Genomic DNA, 12,912 nt, shown 5'->3' on the forward strand with positions numbered 1-12,912 from the left:
CGAAGCTTCCCCTAAAACAAATCCAAAATGCATGATTTGGCTATTTTGTTCATTTAGGCTGCTGTAGTGACATGGCAGCACAAGATGGCAGTTCTAAAAAGCAAGTCTTTAGGATTATTATAAGTAGGGGTGAGCCGGTGCGATACTCAGTATCGGTATCCGTCTGATACTGGTCAAAATCACTGGATCAGATATTGATAGAAATCCGATACATTCCAAAAATATTGCATGCTTAATTATGCACAGACTCTAAAAATATAAATAGCTGAGTCATGCTGTGGGCTGTTTATTTCTTCTTATGAGACAAGAATATTTTTTCCACAGTTGGGGAATTATGTCTTTAAAATAGCCTGAAATGTTTTGAAGGTCTAAAAATGATTCTATCTGACGATGACAACAACACTTGTTCCTATACACTCTGTTTTGAATTTGAATACACCCTGAATAGAATTCTGATATGATTTGTCACACTCATGTCACATTGACTAGTAACAAAATATAAGACTACATTTAGATTACTAGGCTGTGACTCATATCTTTTTTTTCTTCTTTTTTTTTGATGATTGTCAATTTCAATTTTAAGATTGGCTTTGTGTTACTTCAGTATGCGGTCCTAGATCTGATATATTTACAATATGTTACCCGGTATGAGATATGAGTGAGAGGAATCCATGTCACTTATTGTCTAATGTTTAATGTCATTGACCTGCACTGGAGAAGCTTTGGCAAAACCAATTCATAAGCCCACAAATTCGCTGAGATAGCTTCTAATTTTCTAAGTTTCCTCACAGGGGGATAAATACAGGTACATTTTATTTTATTTACCAATCTTTGGCTTCGATATTGAGTGGTGGCCTCACAAATATGACACTTGTTGTTGATGACACATGCAAAATAGATGTTTGTGCACGCCCATGGTGTTTGAGAGGTCAGTCGTGTTCAGATGCAAAACACTTGCGGTCATGAATGTGAACCGTCCAATCTAATCTGGTGTTTCCTTTGTGTTATCTATCATGAACCAGATTTAATTCAGATTTAAACGCCAATGGACAGAATTCGGATATAAGTCACTTCAGCCTGGTAATGTGGATGTAGTCAAAACCCCGACACCAGTGACAAGCACAACTTTCGGTCATTCCAGCCAAAATAAACACAATTGGCCAATAAGTAGCTGAAATGTTCCGTGTTTCAGACAAAGCGTCTCTGGGCTTTTGAGCTTTGTGAGTAAATGCGTGTACGTGCAATCCACACAAACAAAAAACGACTTTAACTCGTGATCCTAAAATCAATACTATCCACACCAACTTAAAAAAAAAACCCTATGTGTGAACCAAACACATCTATCCTACATATTCTTCGTCTTTGCGGGGCGGATATGTGATTCTGCTGTTAGCGTGTATGTAAATGCCCTGCCTACAATTTCAAATGTTTGACAAAAAGACCAAACGCAGCAGGAGCAGCGGCAACAAGCAGCCGCAGCCGCAGCGCTTCCCACAATGCACTACCCGATCATCAGCGGGAAACCAAAATGGCGAACGTGCTAGGAGAAAATGAACCGTTTGTTATTTTCTGAGAGAGACACGAGCACCGCACGTTCCCGCGATATATTCTTGAGATAAATTCAACTCAGAAGCAGCCGGACGATAACGACCACTCTCATTGACCCTTTTTTATCACACCAGTCGTTGGTATTAGCGGAGGTGACCGAATGAGGTATTGTTGTCATCATGTTTTCCTCCTGTTGGGGGGTGTGGGTCCGACGGTCAGCGTCCTGCTCAGGGTTACAACTGTGCATGTGGATTGTTCGTGCTACCGATGAGGCCTATCGGCTAACCGTGTTTAAACGTTATTTCACTTTAGCTCGATCTCCAACTGTCCTCTAATCCTCTCTGGTGGCTGCTTTTGATCATGTTCAGTCGAACAAAAGGAATTTCGAATTGAAGGACAGGGACTTAATGGAAAACGAACAACATCTAACATTAGCTCGCTAATACAATTCAAAGTCATGTTTAAAAACTAAAGATATATAAATTAATCAAAATAATAATTGCAGTTGTCGAATTGCATTTCGAATATTGTTTTCAGTAAGTTATCGGTTCTGATTACAAAAACCCATGCGTTTACTTTACATGCGTTTTTTGACGTGGGGGGAGGTTATTGAAAGACCCAGCACTGCATTATCCTGCAGTCTCAGTACTAGAGGCTACTAAAATAAGGGTCTGTGTTGCCTGGTCTGATAAAACAAACCCAAAAAATAACCCAAATACCAGAACTCTACTGACACAATGATTTTGTAGGTTTACTCTATTGTGTACAATTAGGAGCAGTTATTGGTCAAAATGTAATGCACTACTCATGAGAACGCATGTTGCATAACGCATGTTGCCTAAAGTGTTGTTACATCTACAATGACCCCAGAAGACAGGACAATGAATGAATCATATTGGTTTTGTCATGATAGAGGGTAACTAGTAAACTATTGTATAAAGAAGATTATCAGATGGGCTATAGTTGCAGAAGACCACACTTTCAGTTTAGAACAGGAAACTGAGGCTACCTTTTGCATAACTCACCAAATTTGGATATTGGAGTATGATTTTGGTCTAAGTAACTTGAAAGCAAGGATCCAGTCATCAGACCAGACACTTGAACAGGAACTCTTCACAATTTGAAGAGTGTGGCTTGGGATCTCTCACTGTCTTTGGTCCTTGTCATGCAAAACAAGTCACTGAACATGTAGACGAAATGTTCTTCTACCAAACACTTTAAAGGAAGCCAAATGCCATGGTAAAACCACACACCTGGCAGCCCTGTATTTGACCAATTGACACTAATTATGACAATAATCAGCATTGTTTGTATCTATTGGCAGAAAATGGGTCATGGGTCTAAGTTTCAGCTCCTCTGCAACAATCTATCACTGTGATTTGATAGGTTGATCTAAATTGTTTGGTGGACTGGCAACTTGTCCAGGGTGTACCCCACCTTTTGCCCCGTGTCAGCTAGGATAGGCTCCAGTTGCCCTGTGACCCCCATGTGGAAGATGAAGCGGTCCACAATGACTGAATGAATATATATGTACTGTTGCATTTACACTTGCATTTGTATTTACTGGTTGTCAAATGAAATGTTAAGCACACTGATGCATAGAATGTGAGTTGCTGACAACTATGCAGGAAATTAATTACCTAAAAAAAATTAACTTGTTATATAAATGTGTGTGTTCCTATTTTTCATTTCACCTTCTGTTTTCCAGAGACTCAGGGGTTGGGGACCACCTGTCTGTCCATCACAGAACCCACCCTCAGCGGCAGCAGCAGGCTGTGTCCTTGTCCTCCACAAGCCTCTCGGGGGGGGAGTATGGAGAAGACGAGATGTCTGGCAGGTTTAGAGAGGGACAGGATGTCTTGGCCCGATGGTCAGATGGCTTGTTCTACCTGGGGACAATCACAAAGGTTAGTGTGAAGGAATAATCCCCTTTGATTTGGCATTACATATTCTGCTATTCATTGCTGTGACCATGTCTGTATGATTTTTGGAGTTACAAACAACTAGGTTATCAGAATTCCAAAATTGATTTGTTTTCACACTGAAATATTGCCATTTTGGTGTTGCACAAATGAATACCTGCTACAATTATCTTGTAAATCATGAAGAAAGGAGCTTGAAGTATTTGTATCTGTAACATTTATATTTATGCTATGTAGATATGTGATTTGTGTGCAATGTGTCTGGGCTTTATGGAAAATGTGGCTTAACTCATTTAGTATTTTTTCATGTCCTTTTCAGATAGATGAGGACAAGCAGCGATGCTTTGTTGTTTTTGAGGATCGCTCAAAGTCATGGGTTCTTTGGCAGGACATTCAGACTGGTAGGTTCCCTTTACTTCAAAGTTTACATTTTAAGTTGTTGGTGAAATATCGATAACTTGTACAAGGGTTTTTGTGGAATTTTTCCTCATTTGATGTGAGGGTCTAAGGATAGAGGGTGTCACTTGCTGGACAGACTGTAAAGCCTTTCAAGACAAACTGTGTTTGTGATGTTGGGCTATATAAATAGGACTTGACTTGTTAGAAATCTAAAGGTAAATGTGGTGTTTTACTGTCTGTTTCGGTTTGCTTTTTTAAATTCCGGATTTTCTTGGATTCCTAGAACTGTGTTGTGCTGTATCCAGCACAACACACCCCTGCCTGCCTTCTTCGACTTTACTTATCTCCTCAGTCTTGTTGCTAACTGTTAACTGTCAACTGTGTTTGGCATCAGTATAACGGCATTGAAACACGTGTAGGTTGAGAGGCTGGGCTCAGCTCATCAAGTTAAAATACAAAACTCAAATTTTATTTATAGTAAAATTAAAAACAATCAAATTCTAACATGAGTGGATCCACATGCTTTATCACATCTGCATGATCACAATGTCTTATACCAAGGTCTTTTTATCGGCTGACCGTATGTGAAGTTCTCACTTTACTGCAGTGTTACAGCACTACTTGTGTTTCATTACATCCAGATAAGACTGAAACACAACATCAGGTTGGTTATTCTCTGAAGGGTCAGGTATGCCTCACAGCATCAAAAGTAAAAATAAAAAAATCTGTCTCTTTAGTGTTCCTATTTCTCAAACTAACAGACTTTGTTGTAAACAGTGTTTTCGACTCTATACAGGCTATATAGCTGAAATACAAATGGAGGTGCTCACTAGCCTGACAAGTAGCTAGGTCATAAAGAAACATTCTTTGTCTGACGTCTTCTGTCTGTTTCAGGGGATGAGGATGATGAGGATGATGATGATGACGACGACATTGTGTGCTCCATATGTCAAGATGAAACTTCGGAGGAACCCAATGAGATCGTCATTTGTGATAAATGTGGACAAGGTATTGTTTGTTGTGTCTGAGGCTTATACCTTACACTGAAAACCTTAAAGCTGCAGTGTGACACAGCCAGAGTAGACATTATCCCATACCTGCAGTAAACCAACTTTCTGATAAACCTTCCCTCCTACACTGGGGAACACTTACACTTTGCAATTCAAGCATGTAAAACAAGCACCCAAGTTTTGCTGCGCCATGTCCCTTTTTTGTCTTGCGGTATACAGAAAACTTATATCATTAAAAAAAAATCTGTATACTGCCTAGCACTACCTGGGGCATAACAGCTATCCATCATCTTCACTTTTTATGAACACGCAAAGGAATATGTTGCCTGGTATACTATATATGCTGCTGGTTATATACTGTATGTCTAATATGGATTTGAACAGTGCAGTTTAGTGCCAAAATGGCATTGTTTGTATTTTTATATTTGAAAATGGAAATAGGCTCCAGCAAGCCATACTATCAGATTTGACTGAGGTTGTTTTTGTGTATATACAGTGCGCTGCGCAGGTGGTGAAGGCAAGAAATGTTTATTCCATCAAACTAATGGACAGTTTTTTGTTTGAGCAGCATACTTCACTTCTGAAACTTTTAATGGGAACCTTTTAGTGTTTTCAGTCATATTCCACCCTGTTTGCAGTCGTCCCACTTTACTAATGTTGCTGTTGTGTCCCTGTGTCTTGACAAATGGCTGACAAACACAGAGAAAGTCACGTGGAGCTGATAGACCTAATCAGCACAATGTGAACTAATTTGACAATGGTTTGAATGTAACTGACATTTCTTTATATTTTAAAGTTACACACTACTGTTTTAGCTATAGATAGTCCATAGTTGTTGGCAGCTGCATTACAAATGTTGTTTTTTTTAAGGTTACCATCAGCTGTGCCACTCCCCCATCATTGATTCCTCTGTCATCGACTCGGATGATAAGTGGCTCTGCTCAGAGTGCGAGCTCACCTCTATACCTAAGGTACAGCTTCTGCTTTACTTGTGTTTAAATAAAACACAAGTTGAGTGTCTATTTACCCGACAAACATTTTTTGTCATGATTTGCTCTGCCTTAAGTAAGCAAAAATAGTTAAAGAGACTAAATAAGTAATACAAAATAATCTGTCAGTAAATTAATTAACCTCTATGTGTGTGCATAGTTTCATGTAAACATGTCTTTTGTCTGTGTGGTGTACAGAGGAGGAGTGCACACAGGAGGGGGGCATCTGCAAAGAGCTTTCTGCAGCCAGAGCAGCAACAGCACCGCGCAGATCTGCACTTGTCCCTTCCTTACACTCTGGAGGAACTGGCTTGGGACCAGGACCACAAAACAAATATCCAGCAATGTTATTGCTACTGTGGAGGCCCAGGAGAGTGAGTACCACATGAGATATGCTGAAATATGCAAGAACGTAATGTCACATGCAGCAATACGGTTAACCACTCTCTTGTCACTTTCATTTAGCTGGTACCTGAAGATGTTGCAGTGTAACCGGTGTCAGCAGTGGTTTCATGAGGCCTGTCTCCAATGCTTACAGATGTCCTTGCTCTATGGAGATAGGTACAAACACCCACCACTATTCTAAAATTATAACAAATGTTTCCATTTGTTTGGTTTGGGGCAATGTTAAAATGTATTTTTACACACACACACACACACACACATATATATAAATAAATAAATAAAATAGAACATACAACACGGTTGTAGTTTTCTTTTCACTAAGAAAATAGATAATACCAGCTAATAATCTGTTTTGGTTTTTTTACCTGCAGGTTTTATCTGTTCATTTGTTCTGTTTGCAATGGTGGACCAGAGTACCTCAGCCGACTGCCTCTCACATGGTATGTGAATCCTAACAACCTTTGCCAAAGATTAAGATTCTTTTTAAAAACAATACATTGTTTCTACACACATTCAACTACTCTACTGTCTATAATTGTCTCTGTCTACATACAATGCCCCATCTTACATTAAATGCAATATTTCAAAACTAGTCAAAGACATTTTCTTTATACTTTGACTTTTTTAGCCAGACTAATTCAAGAAACCCTTGCTTTTACTAAATGTTTCAGGGAGGATGTGACACACTTGAGTCTTTACAATTTGAGCGTGATTCACAAGAAGAAGTACTTTGACTCTGAGATGGACCTCATGGCTTACATCAATGACAACTGGGAGGTGCTGCAGCTCGGGGAGGTAAGAAGAGAAGTTAATTGCTATAAAAAAAGTAAAAAATCTGTTTCGAATGTCGTACACAATATGGGACTAGAACATGTGCCTTCTATGTAGGAGTTTAATTAACCATCACATTTCAAGTTCATTGAAATTATTATTTCTTTATTAAACACGCTGGCTGCCAAATGAGTCTATATGATGTTGATTTAATTTTATTATGTTGACTTTCCTATATGGTAACCTCTCATCCCGTGTGTCCACAGCTCTCCAGAACTCCAAAATCAGAGCGATTTGAAAATGTGCTTGAGGCATTAAACAGCAACAGCAGCATGTGAGTTATTCCCTTCACCATTTAATCATATACAATCTTTACGATAGTGTTAGACTTATTTTCTCTTGTGTGGTCATAGGCATCATTACATTCTCTCTCTTTAATGTCTTTGCCAGGTTCATGTCAGGGAAGGAGGTAAAGAAAAAGAAGCACTTATTTGGACTGAGGATCCGTTTCCCTCCTGCTCCCCCCAACTCTAATGAGTCACATGGCAGAATGATGGAGAGAGCTTCACATGAAATTACCATTAAAGGATGCAAGTCCACAAAGCTTCTGTCTGGCATTAGGTAAGATCCCCCATCTTGCAGTGTTAATGAAAGCAAGGAGGTCATTTATCCACCTCCTTAATCAATCAATCAATCCAAATTTGAATGGGTTCTCCCTTTGGGAAGCCCCTCAACAAAGGTTCAAAGGGATTTGGTCCAGTAGATTTTGAGTTATACTACAAACATGGAAAGCAAAGTGGTACAACCTGCAATAGAAAATTACTTTTGGTCCTGAACATTGTAAATAGTTTCTTGACATGTAGTTGCCTAACTTGCCTTACAGCTGTCATTACCTGTGAAACTGTTAAATACTGATGCTGTTGTTCTTGAACTGGCAGGACTTTAACCAATGGCACAGATAAGAAGAAGAGGAAGAGGAAGCAAGGAGCATGTTCCTTGGAGAGACGAGCTAAACCACAACACTCCAATGAACTCTTTCCCCAGGTGTGTGTATGTGTGTGCATTGTATATAATGGGTGTCAGCTGGGTGTGTACATCTCTGTTAAAAGGGCTGGGTATTTTGCAATATTCTGTACTCACACAGCCATTGTTGAGGAAACGCCAATCTGTCTAATGGACATGTTGAGAAACTGGTAGATTAGTAATAAGCTTACTGGGAAATAATAACAATTTTTACTTTGCTTCAACAGCAAACAAGAAAGCCTCTTAAACTAGAGCCTCATACTGTGGATCACTTCACTTCTGTAAAGTAAGTAAGCCAATGTGATGCAAAATGTAGTGCTAGTCAAACATAAGGGTTGTAGTGAATCCACTGAATAACTACAGTAAGTGTTCACACAAATAGTTTCATATTGATTTGTCTATAGATTGTGTGTTTTTTTTACTTCAAATTGCTTCTTTTGACCCATCAACACTAAAAAAAAGAGATTTAATTTATATTGCAGTCAAATGCCAAATACATTTTCAATATGGCTGCTGATTAATTTAACTGTTTCAGCACTATGTGTAATACTGTGTCTCAGCAGCAGTTTGTATTTTTTCTCTATTATTTCTCACTTCTTCTCTTCTCTAACTATTCCTACAGCACCAGGAGTGACCGGTCTGCGCTGTCTTCAAGAACTTCCGACGTGGAATCCATAGGAGCCCTGAGCACCTCAGAAACTACCTCAACCAGCATTTCAAGACAGTCCAGGTAAGTATTTTCTCTCACTTTGACGCTTTTGATGCCACTGCTGCTGATTCGTCGTTTTTTTTTCCATCTCAACGGCTGTTTGATGGATTGCCATGATATTTGCTACAGGCATTAATAATCCCCAGAGGACAATTCATAATGACATAATCAATCTGCTGATCTTTTCTTCTTGAGTTTCTCATTTGTTGTTTTTACTCCGATATGAAAAGCTATTGGTATAGACATGTATTCCCCTCAGGGTATAAGAAGAATATTAGCCTTGTATTGAACATAATGTTCCGGGTCAGATTAACCAAGAACTCCTTACTGACCATCAAGGATTTGCTTTGTCTGTTATGTAAATTGTGGCATGGTACCATTGGGGATTAATTCCATAAACAATGTGTGCTACTTTTCCAATACACAGGAATATTAAAGTGTTGTATCTAACGTGTTAGTGAGTGACCAGTCACCACACCAGCCCAACTGGACAAATCAGTTAGCTCTCTCAGGTTTCAAATTCACTCACTGCAGAAATTTAATGCATTGAAATATCTGTATATATTTTAACATATACTTTTTTTTCACTGATTTTACAAATAAACCTATTGTGGATTAGCATAAAAAAAACAATTGATGTTTAATTTCACTAGATGGTGCCAAGTGCTCACTCTCACTGTAGCTGTTGTGTGAGTATATCGCAATATGTGATTGCGAATACTATGGTATTTTGCAATATCGTGATGAAAATATTCCAACCTTTTGAAAAGCAGTGAGTGACTTTCAATGTGTCTTTTGATAGTCAGTTAAGCTAGTCTTTGTTCACTCTGAAATAAAATTTGAACCCCCATTAACCAGACAAAGCACCTGAACCAACTGATGAAGGAGAGGATGCACAGACTCGGGAAGTTTGTTTTTCCCCACACGTGCATGGAGCATCAAAGCTGCTGTGAGGGAAATGTGGTGCTGATGATCCATTGTCTTTGTTTTTATTATTTAACTTAGTTTAGCTACGATCATTGCAGGAGCTTCCAGGTTTTGGTTGCCTAGTAAAGACAGATGCAACAGGAGAGTGACCCTCAAGAGTCTTTGGCCCCTTCCATGCATTTTAGTGGCACTGCATGTGATTGACTTCCTATACTGTTTATATTTCAGAGTAAAATCAAAATTTAACATCCTCCTTTTTTCTATTAAACCCTCTCCAGCCTCTGTAGCTCCAGCAAGATGCACATGACTGCCTGCATCATGCCTGCTTCCCCCCCACCCTTAAAAAGGAAACGGGGACGGCCAAGACGAGTCCTGCAGCCCCCTAACCCGGAGATCCCTCCGCCCAGTCATGCAGTCCCAACTCACTCAGCAGCAGAGATGCCAAGCTCCCTCCCAGGGCTTAACTCAACAGACATTGTTCATGGCATGGACCCCAACAGCCAGCTCTCCCACCTCAAGAGCTCCATCAGCAGCTATTTTGGTGCAGCGGGGCGACTGGCATGTGGTGAAAAGTACAAAGTCCTGGCGAGACGGATCACCCTCGATGGCAAGGTTCAATACCTGGTGGAGTGGGAAGGAGTCACTGCCTCATAGGCTTCTCACCGTCGTCATCACATTCAACGTTTAACCAGCACCTATAAGAGGTGTATGGCTGTAGTGAGGAGGCTTACACAGCCTGTATTTTGAGCATTAATTGATTGATGCTTTTGTTTAGTTTAGACAAGAGCAAGTTATGCTTGTTAAGCTTACTGAAAAGCCGAGTGGTTCTGGGCAGTCCAAGGTGATTAAAGCACATTCAGACAATTATTCTAATTACTGGTCAAAGGCAAGTAATTGTTGCCACATCATATTTGTGTTAACCTCTTACTTTCATTATCTGCTTTGGGTGTTTACAGAAACCCCATTTATTCAGGGGCAAAAAACTGATAATTGGATTGCACCTTTAGACTTTCAGTGAACCATTATTGTGCTTGGTTTATGATCCATTGATATGCTTTTTATTTCCAGGACCATTAAGTATGAAACTACAAAACGAACAAAAGTTGTGGGTCAGACATCTTAACTGGGAATCCTGAGGATGAGAGAAAGAGGGGCAGTTTTGTTCTAACATATTACTTTGATAAACTGCAAACACGCACTGAGGATTAATGGTTTGGTTGAACAATTACTTTTCTTAACCAATTTGGTAATTAAAACATCAGTGTCCCCTGCTTTTGTAATCCCAGTTACAAGTACCTCTTGTTGCTTTGGGCATGTATCCTTAATTTCTGTTTGGAAAGAGTGCCCATTTGTGAGCAGATTAAGAGGAACTCAGAACAAGAGATGTGCTGCTGCAAATGTTTTATTTTATATAGACATTTAACATTTATTATTATCTTTTCTAACTAAGTTCTCATATGCCTTTTCTGTTCAAGGAGGCCGAGTTATCTGATTTTCCTCTTCTTTTTTATTATTGATTGCACATATCAAATTATATCTTATAGGATATTATCTTTTTTTTTAAGCCAACAAGGCAGCATTTACCATGTAGGTTGCAAACTCCCAACTGTTAAATGTGAGAATTCATTTCAACAGGAATAAGTGATAAACTGTGCATTATGAAAATAAATAAATAAATAATTGATTTCAATTTTTCTAAATAAGCATATCCTTTGTAGAATTTGGATTTAAAAATCAACAAAATTACATAACTTTGAAATTTCTATGGACCTATTTGGTTTTTACTTTTAGTTCTTAATCTTACCCAGTGCTTGGTTCAGTTGTTCAGTTGTTGTGTTTTTGTTTTGTGCTGCCTATGCAAGTTAGTCCTGCAGACATGTATTGTTTCTTACAGCTTGATGGGAACTTCAGCATTACTAATTTGATAATTTGTTTCAGGCATTTCTATTTTGCCATGATGTGAGAAGTGCAACAAAAACTAATGCACTTGGATTTTTGCTTTTACACTAATATTAACCTTGTAAACCTTGTAGTCCTCGCACTCAGGATGTGCCCAAAAACATAACTGTAATGCATAGGCCAGCATTTGACAGGAGGTTTTGAAGTGTTGTTTACTGTGTTTTTGGTCAGTATTTTTATATTGGGCCCTCAGTTTTTTACATTTCATTGGGGCCATCATGTATAAATAAGCTGTAGTACATTTTTACTGCTACACTTGCTTGTTTAAACTGATTCAGAAAATAATCACTGGATAACTGCTGTACAAGGTGAATAATCAGTTAGAACTGCTCTCTTCCTTTGGAGATGTTTTGGTTAAAATGGACAGACCTGTTTGACATTGATACCTCCTTACTGTATGAATGTTTTCGGCACATTTAAAGCTTCTCTCCTCTGTTCAGTCAGTGTCTCAGCCCACATCTTGCTGACACTGACCTCCAGCAGGCTTCTGCAGCCAAAGAACCTATGTTTTTTTTCTCTCTTGAGATTCCTATTTCATTTTTACACATCCTCGTTATACAGTCTGATATGTTGTTTTCAAGCCTGTTTTGTTAAAGGATAAATAAAAGCAGATATTTTTAAATGTTTTGTGGATTACTGTGTGCTTTATTTGTAGTCTGTAGCAGATGTTTAACCCTTGAGCCTCCTCAGATTCAGACAAACATTTATTTAATGAACATAACTGAAGAGAGTCAAGTATGCATATCAGAGGTAAGACATAATAGGTAATGTTGGAGTTATGAAGCAACAATACAGAAAGAAAAGACAAATATATATATATGTATATATATACTTGCTGATTTCTGAATATTTCATGCTTTATAGATAGATGTATTTTATTATTCTTGTATTGTATCCTTCATTTCCTATATTTATATTTACAGAGCTGCTGTAACTTAAGAATTCCCCAGTTTGGGGATCAGTGAAGTGTGCCCACCTGTCTATAAATTAAAAGACAAAAATCATTGTACAGTTGACACAGTTCTGTAACTTTGTGTCAATACATGTCAGGTTTATATAGTTAAAATTCCCTCAGGAAACCAACAAAATTGGGGGACATTTTCGTAAAATATGCTCAAGGTACATTCTTACATGTAGAATCGATATTATTGTAGCTTTTACACAAAATGTAATGTTGCTTATTTCGGGACATAAAACTAACTGAGGGTAGATGCACGCGCCGTTCTTCGCGGCCACTATAGTTGACAGTC

At 38.6% G+C, this 12,912-nt stretch overlaps 1 protein-coding gene across 1 annotated transcript; it reads left to right on the plus strand.

Annotated features, from left to right (window-relative positions):
* Window positions 1-1,476: 1,476 nt before the first annotated feature.
* mtf2 (metal response element binding transcription factor 2) lies at window positions 1,477-12,288 on the plus strand. Its single transcript, XM_058641645.1, has 15 exons — window positions 1,477-1,713; window positions 3,257-3,455; window positions 3,790-3,871; window positions 4,764-4,877; window positions 5,750-5,850; window positions 6,067-6,242; window positions 6,334-6,429; window positions 6,645-6,713; window positions 6,945-7,068; window positions 7,311-7,378; window positions 7,495-7,665; window positions 7,983-8,088; window positions 8,295-8,353; window positions 8,690-8,797; window positions 9,982-12,288. The coding sequence occupies exons 1-15, from the start codon at window positions 1,709-1,711 to the stop codon at window positions 10,355-10,357; spliced, it is 1,854 nt and encodes a 617-aa protein (XP_058497628.1). The 5' UTR covers window positions 1,477-1,708; the 3' UTR covers window positions 10,358-12,288.
* Window positions 12,289-12,912: the final 624 nt, after the last annotated feature.

This window comes from Solea solea, chromosome 1, assembly GCF_958295425.1.
Source record: "Solea solea chromosome 1, fSolSol10.1, whole genome shotgun sequence".
In the NCBI taxonomy this organism is placed as follows: Eukaryota; Metazoa; Chordata; class Actinopteri; order Pleuronectiformes; family Soleidae; genus Solea; species Solea solea.